Source organism: Notothenia rossii (genome assembly GCF_949606895.1).
Source record: "Notothenia rossii genome assembly, chromosome: 3".
In the NCBI taxonomy this organism is placed as follows: Eukaryota; Metazoa; Chordata; class Actinopteri; order Perciformes; family Nototheniidae; genus Notothenia; species Notothenia rossii.
Window position 1 is genome coordinate 65,551,494 of NC_136901.1, and position 19,433 is coordinate 65,570,926.

Consider the following 19,433-nt stretch of genomic DNA (forward strand, 5'->3'; position numbering starts at 1 on the left):
TAAATTTGAGAGGGACTATAGTAAATACAAAATTGGAGAAAAATATGTATTTTTGCATCTGTGTCTATGATACACAGCTACTACGTACTTGTGGAACATATTTCACTTGTTACTCAACAAATAATATCTTATTGTAGGTTTAGATAAAACTTAATTCATCACTTGTTAAAATTCTCAAGCTACCCAACAGTATAGGAAAATAATGACATACATAAAAAAAGGATTAGCTTTTCCTCTCCAAATTTTACATTTCTTTCTTCATCTGGGGAAGAGGATTTCTGCTCTATCCACTGTCATATTTAATGAGAGTTTTAAAGATCTTAGTGGAATGCATTATTTATAAATTTGAAGAAAGCTAATTAAAAAAGGAGCAACATTTGGGCAAGCATCGTATCAAAAAGAAGAGCTTCTGTAAAGTGAAGCAGACTTGATGGCTAGAAGATGATGTAAAAATCCTGCAAGTTAAGAAAAAGTCAATGCAGTCTAAAAGCGGTAATTCAGCATGTAAACTCTCATGTCCTCCTGTTTGAGTATGTACTTACCCCCCTAATTATATCTCCATTAGGATGATGTCTGCTGGAGCTGCAGTGCTTATAATGTCTTAGTACACTGTTTTACTTCCAAAGACAATAAGCCTATTTCTTTTGATTGCTATTGTTTGCCCTAAAGTGTAATTTCCCCCATCTTGTATTAAAGCAAAACTGCTGTTTTGTTTATTAGAGTGAAATAATTGTTATTGGTTAAAAACAATGCCTAGTTTACTGCACATAATGCTCAACAGGGTAAAATGTTGGTTATAATGAATAGGCCTCACTCGTCTTATTGAGGAGTAATTATGCTGTTGAGGCTAATTGCTGTATTCTTTACTGAATGTTCACTATAACGACCATACAGAAAACACATCTAACTGTGATTACCGACAGTAGGCTCCATACTTTAATGCCATATTAGAGACAAAAGCAAGTTGTTACTAGAGTAGAAATTGGGGTGCACCGAATGGGAAATTCTTGGCCGAAAACGATACCGAAAATAGGAAACAGTTGGCCGAAAACCGAATGCCGAAAGGCCGAAAATGATTAATAGAAATATATAGATATATATTAATTTTTTTTACCAATGTTGTTCAGCTACCTGATTATGGCTAAATACATGATTATGGCAAAACTTAAATTAAATAATAATCACTATTATGGGTCCATAAAACCTTTATTCAGCACTTTTGAATGCATACAGTACATTAATTCCAAGTCAAGTGCATTTTCTTTTCTCTGTAGGATAACTACAACAAAGTGCATTCAGAACAAAGCCAAGGAAGGTGCTTTAAAACTGCATAAACATCTAGGCCAGTAGGCCTACAACAAAATAGTGTAAATAAAGACTGTAACAGCCAGGCCTTCAACAACAACAAATGCACCTATAAGTTTGGAAACCTAACGTGTTGTTGTGATGACGTAATCAAAACGCGGCGACGATGCTCGCGGCTGGCTCACAGCCAACATGTCTGCCGCTTGGAGATATTTCAAAATATCAGAGAAAGAGGCGTGGATTGTGATTTGTAAACTTGTTCAGCTGACATTTCTCGAGGAGGTGTAACTGCAAAAACTTTCACCACTTCGGGATTACTCCACCACTTGAAATCAAAACACCCGGACAAATATGCGGAGTATGATCAACGTAACCCTGTTCTCTGACATTCGGTCGGACGAAAGGGCCTTTTTAACCATGTTCGGCCGATAATTTTCGGTGGCCGAATATTCGGTGCATCCCAAGCAGAAAGTGCCTCCCACTGCAAGAGTTTCACTACACTGATCACATGATGTTTGGAAAACTGCATGCTATTCATAAAGCGCAGGCCTAAAGCCCACAATCCTGTTTCATTGTTATCTGAATAGCTATATTACAATATTACGCCATAAACAACGTTTTAAATATCGAGTACATTTCAACGAGCCCTTTTTCAATCACCATATCCTTGCAATCTTGCTAAAGAGAAGTTAAGATACACTACATGTGTACACCCTGAATAAGCTTTACCCTGCATGATGATAGCCAAATGATAAACACAAGTGCTTTAGGACAATATTCGAATCATCATTATTTATTATTACTTAGCAAAATCCTACTAATGTTAAAATAAAGGTTGGACCATATTGGAAAAAAATGACATTTCAATAATACATAAGCAGTATGCATTGCAATATGATAAATCCATAATTAAAAATACAATCAACACAAATCTTGCATTTTTAATTGAAAAGTAAGAGGCTACATACTGTACAAAAATAGAGATTTTTTTTATTAAGAGATTCTTTATTAATCCGAGCGGGGAAATTTCGTTTTTTTACATCGCACACATGGGCCGAAACACACACGCAGTCTGAGCGTGAGTGAAGAGGTGTCATGGAGCAGATTGGGGTTTAATGTCTTGCTCTAGGACACCTCAGCAGCGCCCAGGAGTCAAACTGGCACCTCATTTAATTATGTTTAACGAGACGAACTGTGTTTCAAGATACTGGGTGGGGTGGTTTACCAACAACGTCACAGACCCACGGCATTGAAAAGCACTCGATTTGATATGCAGCAGCAACCACTTTAAACACATTTCATGTAAGCATATACATGTACAGACGTGTGAGGCTGATAACGTCAGATTGAGGCACCTGAGCCCCTGACAGCCCCGGTTGAATTCAACCCCTGCTTGTAACAGAGCAGAAGAAACGGAGAAGAATCTTGTATAGCCGAGTCAGCTTTTTCTGTTTGCTCAGCCTCCGGTGTGGCGTCTCACCTGCCGGCAGCAGCAGAAAAAACCCACTGTTGTTTTTACAATCGCTGAGCATAGATAGAGCAAGGCACTACCAGTGGTCGGGTGAGGATTCACTCTCTGTTGTGCTCAGTGTAAAGAGTACTGGCTCTGGTGCCTGCTCACCAACCATGTGGCAGGGTTAGGCTCAGAGGAGGACAGTAAGCCATACTTGTCAACCCTCCCGATTTTCGCGGGAGACTCCCGATTTCATTGCCCTCTCCCGGTTTCCTCCCGGGGTCATATTTCTCCCGCATTTCTCCCGATTTCTGACAAAATCAGATTTACACACGACTGTTTCCACTCGGACTTTAATACAGCTACACCATTGTTTGGTTTCCATGGTAACACGTCTCTTTAGTAGCGCGCGCAACTCAAAGTCTGAGGGTGAGGCAGATATTCACAGAAAACCGAACAAGAATCGACAACTACTCTACTCTCTGCTCACTCCTTTCCTGTAAAATACAGGTCCAGCCCACACATATGCTCCATCAAGGACGGTGCTACAGGCCGCAAGGCAGTGCACTTACAACTACAATAAGCATGTTAATTGAAGAAACACACTCCTCAATGTCAGTTTCGGTGATTTATTGACAAGGATGACGACACCCTAAAACAGAATAATGCAGCAAGATAAGCTGACAAAGTATTACATCCATGCAATTCAATCAACACAAATATATACCACGAAACAGAGTATAGTAGTATAATAGTATAATATATATATAGTATAATATATGGTATAATATAATAGTGGAAACAGTCTTACATGAATGAGTGGACGAACGTCTCAACTCGAGGCGGAGTGCATGAACAATGTTTGAACTAAAATGGCCGCTCGGCACTTCCGGGTCAGAGCACGGCATAACCGGGCAGCGACAGCAGTGACACTGCCCTCTAGTGGCCGGCGATAAACTCTTCATCCCCCCCAGACCGGAAAGCTATGGGCCGGAATAGGTTAACGGTCTACATCCCGTATCCAGCTGCCAGACTCGGGCTCGTAACGTGCAGGCGGCCTCCTCAAGCGGCCCGGCCGAGTCGGCTGGGGCAGCGTCGGCGGCGACTGCGGCACCGGGAGCGGTGCACCCAGGAAGGCACCCGTAGGAACAGCGAGGTCAGAGGACGCCCCATCAGCAGGCGTCGGTGGGGAAGCGCCAATAGCCGAGTCGCGGGGCCCGACAGCCGGCCGCTGAGCGATCCCCTGGGGCGTCGCCCAGCCCGGGTGGATAGGTGGGGGCTGATGACCCAGGGCAGCGGGCGGCGGCGACGGCGCAGCCGACCGCTCGCGGGCGCAGGGTGTGGCCGGCGTGTAGGCACGGAGGAACCGCCGGTTGCGCAGTGTCAGACGTCCCGAACCGTCAACCCTGACCCGATACTGGTCGTGGCCCGGCGACTCCACCACGATCCCCGACCTGTCCCATTTGTGGGGGCTCGGGCCTTGCTGGTTCTGGAGGAATACCCTTTCGCCGAGTGCCAATGGGCGGAGCGGTCTCGAGTGAGTCCCCAGAGACTCGGTGGTACGGGACATACGGGTCCGAAGGGCGTCCTCCTTCGCCGCCCATGCCTCGCGCCATAGCAGGCGGATATGCGGGTTCGAGAACTTCTCGAGGCGGTTCACGAAGGAGAGCGAGCCACGAAGTGGGCGGCCGAAGATGATCTGTGCTGGCGAGAGGTCGCAGTCGGGGTCAGGCGTGTTACGCAACTGCAGCATAGCGCGCAGGAAGCGGTCCTGATCAAGGCTGCCCGACGGGCCGGTGTTGGACATCAAGAGGCGCTTAGCAGTCTTAACCGCAACCTCCGCCCTCCCATTCGACTGCGGAAAGCTAACGGAAGACACACGGTGTTCGACGTGCCATAAGCGGAGGAAGTCCTCGGTGTGGCTCGCCTTGAATTCCGGACCACCGTCGCTCGAGAGCTCCTCCGGTACGCCGAAGGTGGCGAAGAACGACCGGAGGTGTTGGACCAGGCCAGCTGAGCCCGTCAGGGCAGTACCCGCCGTAGAGCTCAGGACCTCTACCCAGCCCGAGAGCCGATCCCCGACAACTAGGTAGTGACGGCCCCCATAGTCGAAGAAGTCAGCAAACACCGCCTCGAATGGCGTGGACGGGGGTGGGGACGGCCGGGGGGGTGTAGCCGCCTGTGACGGAGCATTGCGGTTGCAGTCTGCACACCCGTCCTTGGTGGCCTGAATGTCCCCGGACATCCCGGGCCAGTAAACTATGGCTCGGGCATGCTGCCCCATGGCTGAGGTCCCCTGGTGAGCGGCATGGAGATGCCGAAGGACCCTCCCACGGAGGGATGGGGGAACCACGACGCGGTCCCGATAGAGCAGGACGCCGTCCTGGGCGTAGACGGACTCACAGACCGATGACAGACTCGCCAGGGCAGGGTCGTTAACGTCAATCCCACCCTCTTGCTCGATGAGTTGGAGGAGGTGGCCGAGGCATCCATCAGCCGCTGTTTCCCGTGCGAGGAGGGGCCAAGAGACGGCTCCGAGCTCCCGTGCGTCGTCGCGGATGGAGGCCATGAGTGCTGACTCCATGGCGTCAGGCCCGCTCGGCAGCCCCAATGAGAGGCCGTTCGCTGAACCCGAGGGGGAAGGATGCCTCGACGTGGCATCAGCGGCATAGTTGCTCTTGCCAGGCAGATGCACAATGTCGAAGCGCCATGGGAGGGTGCGCTGCTTCAGTCTAAACAGACGCGAGTTTGTGATCTCATCCAGCGTACGGTCGCCAAAGATTTTCACCAACGGCTTATGGTCGGTGACCACGACGAGGTTGTCGGGCCCCTGCGTGAAGTACCGCGTCTGTTCCAGGCCCCATGCCACAGCTAGGGCCTCTCCCTCGACGGCTGCATAGCGCTGCTCCGCAGGGGACAGGAAACGCGAGCCCGCGAGGGTGACCCTCCACCCTCCTGGACAGCAGTCCGGTATGCCCGAGGCACAGTGACAATGTTGCTGGAGCAGGAAGTAGCCAATGCCACGCATGGACCAGTCAGGGCGGAGGCAGGTACGCTTCTGCATGTCGTAGATCTCCACGCCCTCGCGGATGGCCTCCATTATGGCTTGCTTGGACGTCTGGAAGGCCTCCTCCAGAACGGGGGACCATAGGAACGCACAGCGTGGGCTGAGGAACGGCTTAAATGGAGCCATCGTGTCACGCAACTGGGCGTAGTTAGCCACCTGGTTGACAAGGCCGAACCAACTCCTGATGTCCGTCGTGGAGCCTGGGGTGGGGAAGTCCCGGATGGCGTCCAAGTATTTTGGGAGCGGTTCGATGGTAGATTCCGACACCCTGAAGCCAGCGAAGTCGACGCACCTCTCCGCGAACTGAAGCTTGTCCGGATTCAGCACGATCCCCGATCGGCCGACACGCGTCAGGAAGTCGATGGTCCTCCACCAGTGTTGCTCCAGGTCGGTGTCATAGTGGATGGTGTCATCCACACAACGTTCCTTGTGTTCATAGTCCGAGAGGACGGCGTCAAACCGACGGTTGTAGCCATCCCCTGACGACAGGAAACCCTGTGGTGCCCTGGTGTAGCGCCAACGGCCGAAGGGCGTGATGAAGGTAGTGAGGTGGCGATCCGACTCACGCAGGGGAACACTGTGGTAGCCGTTCCAGGCGTCCGTGACGGTCTTCCAGGTGCCCTTCGGGACGCGGCGTGCGAGGTGGAACGGGGACTCAGTGGCGAAGGTCTCACGTTGGCAGAACTTGTTGAGGGGGGAGAGGTCCACGGTCCTGCGGGGGGAACCGTCGTGCTTCCGAGTGACTACCATACGATGGCACCACGTCACTGGCTCGCCGTACGGCACGCGTTCAATGACCCCAAGGGCTTCGTCCCGCAGGAGGTCATCGTGAACCCTCCGCTGCCAGTGTAGAGGCACCGTAGCCGCGGTGTGGCATGCCTTAGGCGTAGCTGCGGGGTCCACGTGCATCTCGATAGGCGGCCCCTCCATGCATGGTAGTGCCCGATGGGGGCAAGTATTGAATGTCGACGAGGCATATCTCCCGAGTAGCCAACCTTTCATCCGGTTATTGTTCTCTGGCGTACAAGGGAACGGCAGTGCTGCGGGGCGCGCCGGGGGGACCGTGCGCTGAGGACATGAGCATTGGGCGTCCCCGGGGTCACTTGGCCCCACGCAGCCGCCGTTGGTTGACCTCGTCGCATTGATGGACAGGGGCTGGACTGGCGTGTCAGCCGTGTCAGGGCTACGCCTGTCCTTGGGCCCCCTTGCAACGTCGTCCGACGGGAAGTTAATGGGCAAGAGGCCGAGGTTGAGCAACGACTCGTAGGAGAGGTACATGGCCCGGACTGAGCTGCTCACATATACCATGGAACGGCAGGATGTAGTACGGCCCCCGCTGCAGGTCGTCGAGAGCCTAGCGAAGAACGCTCCCTCGATGGCTATAGGGGAGCGGTTGGCGGCCAACAGGCTGAGGCTGACGGGTCGCAGGTCGTCCCGCGCGAAACCGCAGGCCAGGAACTCCTCCAGAGACCAAAGGTCCGACTGCGCGCCAGTGTCTGCGACGGCGGATATTCGAGCTCCGTCGGCCGAGCCCCGGTTGCTGGTGCCATCCCTCGGCCCGACTGGCATGTCCATCGAGATGGTGATTAACGCCCGGGGGTGGTCTTTCAGCCTGGCTCGCCTCCATTCGCCCTTGGAGAAGATGTGGTGCTCGAGTATGATAGGTGAAGGCCTGTCGACACAGCCGTGCGACGTAGGGGCGCGGCGTCGGGGAAGGCTCCCGCGACGTCGGCCAGGGCGGGCTCCAGCTTGCACCGACGAGACCTGGGATACCAGCTCCGACCCCATGGCGGCCTGTTGACTGTCGGATGACGGCTGTTGACGCCTCTGTTGTCGGCGGGCCCTGTAGCAGCCGATGCACACCTGGTGAGGCTTAGGATTCCACCCGCGAGGCCCCTCCGTGAAGACGTTAAAGACGTTCTTACATTCCGGACACGAGGCACGTTTAGCCCCGTCCGCGGGGCTCGGGGCGGGGCTCGCCTGTGGAGTCGTCTTCAAGCGCCGGAATGACGACATGGCTGATAGGGAGGACGACGGGAGAGCGTTACGGGCCATCTCTTTGTTCTCGACGAGTGCAATCACGTCATTAACTGGCTTGACCAGGACGTCAGTTGTCCCTAGCGTCTCGCGGCGTATGTCCGAGTCATAGATGCCATTGAGCAGCACATCGCGGATAATGTGGTCGGTATAGTCCACGTCCTTACCACACTCGCATACCGCATTATATGCGCATGTCTCTGCTTTACCCCGCACTCTGGCAGCAAATGCGCGGAATGTCTCGTCGCGTTCCTGGCGTAACTGAAGTAGTTCGGTGCGCAGGACGCATGTAGCAACTGGGATGACAGCTAGGGAACGCATGACGGTGATCAGGTCTGGCAAGGGTCCGGAAGCGGCGTCGGGGACGGCTTTCAACAGGCTGTCTCCAAGTACAGGCCCAGCGCACTGAAACAGCTGGAAGGGGGCCTGTGCGTCCCCTATGCCTGAGCCGGCGCGGAATACATTCCAACGGCGGATGAACACGTTCCATTCCTCTATTGACACGCCCACATCAACTTTGGGCCGATCGAGTCTCGGGCCGTGAGGGGCTGGGGCCTGGGCTGGCGCGGCCATGACAGGCGCTGCGTGCTGGTGGCTACATCCATGAATCGTCAATATAGCAATGACGAGTGCTTCAGACAAGTCATCGGATTTGAACTCGCAGCCGGGGACAGGGCATCCAACAACGACCATGGTGTCGTCATGAAGAAACACACTCCTCAATGTCAGTTTCGGTGATTTATTGACAAGGATGACGACACCCTAAAACAGAATAATGCAGCAAGATAAGCTGACAAAGTATTACATCCATGCAATTCAATCAACACAAATATATACCACGAAACAGAGTATAGTAGTATAATAGTATAATATATATATAGTATAATATATGGTATAATATAATAGTGGAAACAGTCTTACATGAATGAGTGGACGAACGTCTCAACTCGAGGCGGAGTGCATGAACAATGTTTGAACTAAAATGGCCGCTCGGCACTTCCGGGTCAGAGCACGGCATAACCGGGCAGCGACAGCAGTGACACTGCCCTCTAGTGGCCGGCGATAAACTCTTCATTAATGTTAATCTAACAGCTCCGGCGATCCACGAGCACCCCAACTTTGCATTGCTCCCGATTTCTGAGGTCTAAAGGTTGGCAAGTATGCAGTAAGCAGCTACTATTATTGTATTTAACCAATTGGAGATTGAATGCACTTTATTTGATTTTTTTGGGGGGGAAATAGCTGCCACCAAGTGAGTGCAATGCTAATAAGCATCTGAGATTCAACAGTTTATTGTCACTCTGGTTATACAAGTACAATCGATTTTCGTACTTGATTACGCTAGAATGCTCCATTAAAGACAAACACAAAAAATAAACATTGTATGATATATGTTGAAATAAATGTCATAATCAGTGGCGGCCGGCCCATAGGGGCGCCGCCCCCCCTCTTCCCACATGTTTGATTGTCATTAAAAATATATTTCCCAAAAATATATTTATATTTTTTTTTTTAGGTAAATATTATATAGTTGGTATCAGTAAAATGTATAATCTACAATAAAATCTCGTTTAAAATTGTTTTACGATGTCTAAAGTTACTGATAAGTCACATGTTTCCTGCCTGGCCGCAGCGTGTATCATTACCCTCTCTCGTCCGGGCGGTAGAAAGGAGCCCTCAGCCAGAGCAGCAGCAGCCAACAGTTAGCTGACTGTTTCTATCTGTAAACTAAGCCGCCGAAACATAATTTTAGCCAATCAGCGTCGTCAGATCTGATGCTTAAAGGGCACCCTTTCAGCGCCCTGGCCTGTGTGTCTGTGAGTTGTTTAGACTCGTATCCAAGGTGACGCTACAGTGGGGGATGGCTGCGTCTGCAGGTGTGGACTCCGGTGCTAGTGGATCGCCGGAGTTGTAGATTAACATTTGCATGCTTATTGTAGTTGTAAGGGCAATGCCTGTGGCACCATGGAGCATATGTGTGGGCTGGACCTGTATTTTACAGGAAAGGAGTGATCAGAGGGTCGAGTTGTCGATTCTTGTTCAGTTTTCATCTTCCTCACCCTCTCAGACTTTGAGTTGCGCGCGCTGCTAAAGAGACGCGCTACCATGGAAACCAAACAATGGTGTAGCTGTATTAAAGTCAGAGTGGAAACAGTCGTGAGTAAATCTGATTTAGTCAGAAATCGGGAGAAATACGGGAGTCTCCCGCGAAAATCGGGAGGGTTGGAAAGTATGACTGACACACACACACACACACACACACACACACACACACACACACACACACACACACACACACACACACACACACACACACAAACACACACACACACACACACACACACACACACACATGGTTTTGTCACCATTTCCATAGCCCCACCAAAGATATTTTCCACCAGCCGCCACTGGTCATAATAAAATACAAAAAACACATAAAAGAAGTGTTTTATGTTGAACAAAAATTAAAATAAACCTTTCAATGCAAATTCTGTTAATGTACATTTTTCGTGAAATGTAAGCAATGCTTATGCATAATATGCCAATCCATGTTCATTTTCTCATGCATCTTAGTGTAAACAGGGATATATCCGTATACCGTACACAACATGTATTACTCTTTAATAATAAGGCACAGCAGGAGTGAGCATAGTCAACGAGGCCTCAGCAAGAGGCTCACACTGAAAGCAAAAAAACATATCCTCACACAGCATCACACACACCAATCCTGCTGTGTGTGTTGTGTGTTTGGCAACATAAGAACTCATATATTGTGTATCAGATTCCATTTCTGAATAATCAGCCAACCTAGCCAGTTTGCATACACATGGTCATGGAAACACATGAAGCAATTCAACATACGTATATATATACAGCATATACTATAAAACTCATATACGCGTGTTTGTAACTTTGGCTTGTGACATTCAGTATGAGAAGGAACAATGCCACACATTATGCTCTGATTGGACAGGAGTCTTATAACCTGGAATGGACATACTTTACCGCAAATACTTAAAAGTATGATTTTTACCTTTTTAGATCACATGAACCTTCATTAAAAGTCAAGTTCAGGACTTTTTAAAGATATTTGGAAAAGTGCTTACAATGTGTCCATTTTTGTCATGTTTATATCTTTGATATTGAACTTTATATTAAACTTGATATAAGTTCCTAGACAATAAATACTTGATTGTGTCCGTGTCATAATATATTTAGTCTTTGGACACATGAATTACAGATTTGTCCTTAAATACAATTATACATCTATATATACTTTTGTTCTTAGGCCAGCTCAAAAAACACTTCCATCAATGGAATTTTAAAATTCAGTTAATCGAAGAGTATTTAAAATGTTCTCCATGTTTTTTTTAATACCAAATAGGTACAAATATCCAGTAACACACAAGGAATAAAGAAAGTCTGACAAAGTTTGTGTGGCGTACAAAAAAACGTTTGCCACACACCATTGTTTTTACATTTTTCGGGACACTTTGACAAGTTTCAAGTACAGAAAGTAATTATAACATCTTTGTCGAAGTCAGCGCAGCAATTATCAAAATGGAGTAAATTTAGACAAAAACATAGATGTCTGTCTCACATTGAAGCCAAATAGGACAGAGAGCAGGTCTAAATAAATGTAGTTATTTACAAGAATTTGGAGAAACTTGGAAGTTTTCCCTGTAAATACTATTTTTTTTTCACTACATCTGGAATTCTCTTGAGCAATCAGTCATTACCACAACTTTTATTTAGCTTCGGAAAATCTTTGCAGGCAATCTTTCAGAAGTAACAGAGCTCTAATACCACTAAACGTTCGGAAATAAAGACTGTTTTATGACGGCAATTAAGAGCCTTATAGAAATGTGCTTTCTGAGCTCTGCGTGCCACAATGCTTCAGTCCATAACTCATTTATATCCAACTGTCCTCTTGTATTTGATTCCTTTCCCCTCCATGCTTCCTCTCCTCTTCTCTCTGCCCGTCATCATCTCCATCTCACTCCCTATCTCCCCCTCTCCATCTGTCCCTTCTTATGAAATAAAACATGAATCCATTATTCATTCATTCAAACATATCTATCATCGCCATGCCCCTTATCTGCAAAGCTTTTTTTTTTCTCATTGTGCTTCGGTTATTCACGACTCGTACGGCCTCCAACTGAAAACACCACAACACTGGGGAGTGTTTTTTTTCAGGCACTGACAAGAGTGGTTCGCGAGGCAGTAAAAATCCCTTTAGGGGATTCTCCTGTCATAACAATAGCAGTGTTAGCTTAAAAATAACAGTAGTTTGTGTGGAAGGTTTATATAAAGCAATAAAACAAGGGAGCTTGCGGTTGCACAGCACATAAATACTGAATAATTTGTGCGGTGAGGAGCAGGTGATGCTCCGAGGGGGGTCATGTTATCGACTGTGTCTCGTATATCTTTATCACGACCCGCATATTGTTGGAATTTCATCTGTAACGTGGGGAGAATAAAACAAACAAGGCTCATAAAGAAAACAGGACAATAAGCGTGTCTTTTTTTTCTTGAGTTAGAAGCCCCCAATGAAATATTCGTAACCTGGCGGAGGGACTGATCTCAGCGTCCAAGGAATTTCTGGTGGTATGTCCGCGTTTATCAGACAGAAAGTTTCCAGGTGAAAAAACAATCTGGCTCTTCTCACAGAGCTGTGGGAGAACATCTGGTTGGTTTTTTTTTGCGACGAAATTTGCAAACATGAACCAGCACTTCTTCTGCTGTGTAATTAAATGGTTTGCCAGAAAGGTTCTTCAAAGGCAATTGCAGATCAAGACTCTGCACTTCTGACTTAATACAAGCAGACTGGGGGGGCGGGGGATGTTCAGGGCCGCAGAACTAACACGTGTCCCTTTGTCCCCGTGCAGAATGCTGGAGGATGACCTGAAGATCAGCAGCGACGAGGAGGAGGCCGAACAGCAGGTGAGCTCCGGTCATTTGTCTGTGCAAAAATCATCCATTGCTCCATCTGTCCTCCATCCACATCCTTGACCTTAAGTTTAGCATTGTATATGTGACATTTACTCATTCATTGGTCCAACAGTCAGCCCCTCTCTGAAAGCATCCATTCTTTTTCAGTGGATCCAAGTATCCAACCAACATCAATTGGCTTATATTTTGGTAGAACCTCCAGACAACGAAAACATTGTTTCCTTTCCTCAAGTGTCCTTGTCTCAAAATATGGATGTATTGCACGTTTTTCCGAATGAGGCCAATGAAAAAGTTTCTACAAGAATACTTGTTTGTACAATTCCCAATGTGTCAGATTTAATAATATATTACAGTTCTTGGTGAAACTGACAGCAGCTGGCATCACAACAGTGTCGAAACCAATAAACTAGAAGGACACATGAAGAGCGTCAAGGTAAAAAATGTGTATTTACTAAGTTTGATATAAATCGGGTTAACTATAGCCAAACTTACTTAGCCTGTTAAGCCCCACAGGGGGCCCCCCCAACGCTTTTTTATGAAACTATTAATGTGTAGCACCAGATTAACGGGAAGAATCTCAGCTAACCATTTTTACCAAAGCAAAACTAAATGAGTCTAAATTAATGACTTTGGCACAGAACTCAAGATAAAGATACCCTTATTACTTATCGTAACTGCACATACAATATATCCGATTAAAGCTGAGACTCCACAGATTATTTAAGTAGAGTATCATCACTAAGCGATCCGAACTCGCGACAGGGGAAGCAAACACAGACATCACAACACGTACCTTTACGGAGCTTTTATGGGAGATTGTCTCACCGTAGCTGTCAATCTGATCAAAAGACGTGTTCAATGGCATTAAAACGAGAAAAAATGTAGCTGAATCGGTTAATCCATAGGTTAATAATGTGTCTGTCGCTTTGAAAAAGTTATTTATAATCCATAATTAAATGTTTATGTTAAAATCGGTGAAAAAAAGTTAGCTGCTAATGGTAACCAACAGAGTGTATGCAGCTTCCGGTTCACTCCTTATTTGGTAACGTGTTTGTGTGTGTAGAACTGTCCCTCGATTCCATTGGCTCTAGCGGTTATAAAGAGATTTAATTCGTCAAAATCGACCAAGGGGGGCCAGAGATATGGAAAATCCACCCAAATGACCCCCGAAGTTTTTTTCTTTTTTGCTAAATCTCTCTAAAAAGTTCAAATATCACTTGTTTTGCATCAATCTTGACACAGGGTACTTATTATATGTTTTACTTTGGATTCCTAAAGCTTTTAGTCTACTAACCCATCATCCAAGGTTAGTTTTCACTATAAGTACAAAAGTATTTTTGAACGGACACTACAATTTACATTTATTTTTTACTATGTTCAATCTGAATTTTCTTTCAAATAAAAAACATCTATATTGATTCTGACTTTTCTACATCCAACTCACAGGTTTATCATTACTTGAGAACAACGATTATTAATTCAACCTTTTCAGAAGGGAAGATATGGTCATTTGTTCTTGGAATGTCATTTTCGAGCCTGAGACCTGAAAAACAGGTTCAGGATTGAACAGGTTAGAGAACCTTTAGTCTGCTTTACTCAGGTCAAAACAAACAACACCATGAATGCAAAGACTTAACCAAATAAATAATAACCAGTGAATACTTAAAGGGGTCGTATATTGCTTTTTGGGGTTCCCCTTTTCTGTAGTTTGTTATATAGGTTTGTAAATGGTCTGCAAAGGCTAAAATCCCTGTGTTCCCTACGGAGCGAATTTCTCTTTTGGGAGTTTATTCTCTGTAGCAATCAAAGGAATCCAATAAAATAGTTTTTCAGAGTAATTGTTCACTGTGCCCATTTGGAAAGTCTTTGAAAATGGTATAGACTTGAATAGGGCAGAGTAGAAGTTTGTTCTTGTTAGAAAGAGATGGATATTTATAACAGCTTATTATTCTAACACAATCAATATATCAACCATGTGAGGGATAAAGAGCGAAGATAAGTCATCAAAGATAAACATTTGAATGTAAAAAAAAACATAAATGAACAACATCCATCCGTCATTTAAATGCAAAGGTAAATCATCAAGTTAAATATATACATATAGCTCTGGAAAACCACTCAAATGTTCTTAACTCTCAATCTCTACATGTATGGCAGCCATTCCATTCCAGTGTCTTCTGAATTCCAACACAGAGAAATGTTGTCAATAGTTTATAGAATAAATAGAAAGACATATATTTCTCTCAGTTAAAAGTTAAAACAGAGAAACTAATAATGCGGCAGTGGTCTCTTAATTTGTCCAGAGTTTTTCATTGATAAAAAATGGTAGGACCCTGCTTGGGCTCAAGATTATTTCCTGTACTAGTAACCCTTTTAGAAAAGGATCAATTTAAAGGTCCCATGTCATGCCTTTCCGGTTATTACCTGTGCCCTTGTGTGTTATGTAGCTTTTTCTGCATGTAAACGGTCTGCAGAGTCACAAACCCTCAAAGTACACCCTGTAGCGAGTAAAACTCTTAACACAGAAAAGACCTGTCTATGCTGCCCCAGAACGCCTCGTTGGAGATTTCTCTTTTTCCATTTGTATCCGTGGAGCTCCTCACACACCAGGGTCCCTTGGCGTCACTATCAAACGCAGTAGGGGGACCTTTAGCGTACATTTTCAACTAACAGGGAGTCCCATTGACTTGCTTAGAGCTCCCTGGTTGGTAATAGACGAGTTGGGATGGCGGAGAAATGCTCTCCGTAGACCCATTCTCACAGCGTTATAAACCTTTTTCTTACTCAGCCACACTTATTGTTTTTACTTCGGCTGTGAGTGTTTGTGTGTGCTCAGGATGAGTTTCGCGCTGTCCCGCTGTATCGCCGACCCGGAAACCACACCAGTAAGCCAGATCATTGAGCAGCGAGCCTCGCAACGTCCCGACCAATCACTGGGCTCACAAGGAGGGGGGGGGGGCAGGAGCTCCAACAAGCCGTTTAGGACATCGAGTGAATACCGGTGAATACACATACTATACAGAGATGCTGTATGAGAAACAAAAGTGAGTTTGGAAAATTGCACAATATCTATTTTAGTATACCTCAACAATGGAATTATGATCAGTAGAAATGGCCATGACATGGGACCTTTAAACAAAAAGCAAACTCTAACACTTTACTTTTAAACAATTAAAACACCCTTATTCTTAGTCATGTTAGACCAGAGAGTGTTTTTTATCACGTTTAATGGGATTATGCCATACAATAAAAGCTTTTGAAATGACTTAAAAGAGCTTTCTTAGGGTTTTGGTGAACAAATCGTTAGTTGACTGTAACTCAACATGCTAAGATCTCTCATTATCTATTCCCGTCAGGTGGCACACTTTAGTCTATATAATTAAGAAACACTTTGTCTGAGTTTGAGTCTATACCTACTGCATCATTGTTCAGACACAGACAAGACATCATGTTGATGTTTTATTATTATTAGCAGTGTTTCCCCACGTTGAGTTCAGGGTCCATCGGTCACAGAGTTCATGTTTGTCACCCAGCAGTTGTCCTGCTCTTCCTGTCTTGATTTCTTCTGTATGGAAATTGTCACGGTGGCCCTCCCTCCTTTAATCACTATCATCATGCAGTAATGATGCCAGAGATGGTTCAAAGCAGTCAGTGGGGGTCGCGCCGCTGCCCCCCCCCACCCTCTGACTGTGCGGACTGATATCAGCGCTCATCAAAGGGTCCGCCAGATATTTTCTCTTAATGAAAAGATACCGATTCTCCTCATCTCCTTTTAACTGCCCTTCTGATTGTATAATTACAATGATGGTAGATTTTATAATTGTAAATGATGGCAGGTCATTTATAGTGATTTTAGCTATTATAATTATGCAGAAAGTAGATCTGTTAATTACAGATACTTAGAGTGGATTCAGAACTGTAGCAATTGGTCCCCTTAATCATCGAGTTTGCATATGATTAGTCTTTGAAAGTTGGATGAATAGACGCAATGCACTTCGATACAATTGATTATCATTCTGGATTTGTCTCACTTTTTTACCAGAAGTGCATCACAATGCATTTATCGCTCCTTAAATGTAATCCTTCTTTTCTCTCTTTATTTGAATACATTTAAATATTTCTGATGACTCACCTTAAACTTAGGAGAGTTTACATTATTGTATCTTATCTAATGTGATATGTATCATTGTATAAAACTCCACCTGACTGTTCGCTAGTGGTTTTCAGTCCCTAGCAGAGCAATATGCTGCTGTAGTAGGAGGTGTGTGCTCGGATTTGGGTCTCATTTCTTCATTTCTTCATCATCTTCTGCCTCCTGATCTTGCAACATGTGGGAGGGAGGTGTACAGTAGGTGGGGGTCTGTATCTACACGTCCACAAAGCCACAAACACAGGACTTAAACTCAGGAGTCTCTGTCCTGTGTGAATTCAAAAATCAACACATTGACTAATTCTAACGAGCCTAAATAAGTTGCACTGTTTAACTGAAATCACATTTGTTACATGCATACGTAACTAAGGCTGCACAATTCATTCAAATGTAATCCAAAATTGCAATATGGACCACTTTTCACATGTAGGAGGTACAATATTTGTTAAAAGATAAATATGTGTTAATATTGTTTTAAATTAAGTATTGTGGAACTACTGCATAAACGAAACTCTAAAGTAACAACAACAATACTTTACGGACCCTATGTTGCATACTAAACTAACAACATATATTTACCTCACATCACTTATGTAACGTACTCAAATTACGTATGTAGTATACTTAACTATCGTAATGTACCAAGTTTTGTAGGAAACTAAATATTTTAAACCAAACTGAGATTTCTTTCTAAACCTACCCAAGTAGATATGTTTCCAAAAACGGTGAACTCTCCCATGGTCATATTCAATTTGTGTGTTTTGTAAGTCAATGGCAATGGATCTGTTCTGTCAAATATTTATGAAGAATATTGTTTTAAAAAGATGATAGGTGCAGTAAATCATAAATTGATTGGACATATGTTTACACGCTCATCATGATATTGAGTCATCAAAAATATTGATAGTTTAGAGTTGTTGATACAAAACAGTAACCATACAAATAATACATACACAGGATAAGAGCTTCGAAAATGATTTTTTTTGTATTTCACCGTGTCTTCTACAGGAGTTTTCCAACATATTATACTATTTATTTACATATCCACCACATATTTGCTCTCCGTATTTATATCTCGCAGTCAATGTCTTTCTCCTGTCACAGACACAGGGTGTGAGCAGCATAAACAGAAAGAAAATTGAAGGGAAAAAAATACAAAAAGGGTTTAAGTTTGTGGAACATAGAGGGAAAAAGAAATAATATACAAACTGGAAAACAATGCAGATAGGAAGCAAAGATAGAGGAAGTGAGAAACAGAGATATAATGAGAGAGATGGAGGGAGAGAGGCTGAGATGAATCCAGTGGCATTTTGTCCATGCATGCTGTTAACAGGCTTATAGCAAATGAGTGCATGGTGCATTATCAAGCTTCCATAGCCTGAAGTAAAGCACAGCACACAGCCATTCTTTATCAAATACACAAATACATACAGTGTACACATGCCGACTTGTACTCACAAGCATTTACACCAGCAAACACATAACTACAAACACATGCTGACAGTCTCACACACACACACACACACACACACACACACACACACACACACACACACACACACACACACACACACACACACACACACACACACACACACACACACACACACACACACACACACAAAAACACACACACACACACACAAAAACACACACACACACACAGATGCACAATGTCATTAGTATGCTGTGGCATAACGCTGTGAGGGCAGCAGAGGAGTATGATGAATATGTTTTTGGCACAGAGCAAAGAGACGGAGGAGGGGAGGGAATCGAAAGAAAGAGCAAAGGAAGGAGAGATGGAAGAGAGGACAGGAAACGAGAGATAGTAGGAAAGAGTGATGTTTCTAATGACTTTAGAAAACTGACGGAAAAACAGAAACCCAATTACTGCTGCAGGACTGTCCTTTGTCTCTCTATCTCCCTGCATTTCTCCCATTTTTCTCTCCGCGAGCTCACAATGACAGATCACCTTGGTCAGAGCAAAGTCGAGCTTAAAAGCTCTGTCTAAAAATACAGATGCAGCCGGGAAAAATGTCCAGCTTAAAAAGGAATAAAGGCATATCTACTAGACTCCGCGGCACTGTCGGCTAGCTGCAAGAACATAAAGTCATGTTCTCGAAAGGTACACAATAAATAATACATCAAACTTAAAAGGGCCATATGATGATCATTTTCAGGTTCATATTTGTGTTTTTCGTTTCATCCAAACATGTTTAGATACTTTGAAAAAACACTATTTTTCTCATGTTGTCCAGCCAAATAAACATATTCACCTTCTCCCTGAAATACTCAGTTTGAGCGCCTGTCTATTTAAATCCCCTCTCCAAAAAAAGCCCATTCTACACTGATTTGATCTAAAACAAATATAGTGCACCTTTACAAAGGTATTTCTCTATTTGTTGGTGGAGATACTTATACCTCATTCACACCAACGCAACTCCGGTTCAAGCTCCGTGCTAGAGCTT

At 45.1% G+C, this 19,433-nt stretch overlaps 1 protein-coding gene across 2 annotated transcripts in view; it reads left to right on the forward strand.

Moving 5' to 3' along the window:
• The window catches only part of aff2 (AF4/FMR2 family, member 2), a 202,161-nt gene that overhangs the window by 117,353 nt on the left and 65,375 nt on the right, over positions 1-19,433 (forward strand). For both annotated transcript variants that reach the window (XM_079672330.1, XM_079672331.1), the window contains exon 9: positions 12,752-12,806. In XM_079672330.1, coding sequence (XP_079528456.1) covers positions 12,752-12,806 — 55 coding nt within the window. The remainder of the gene's footprint in view (positions 1-12,751; positions 12,807-19,433) is intronic.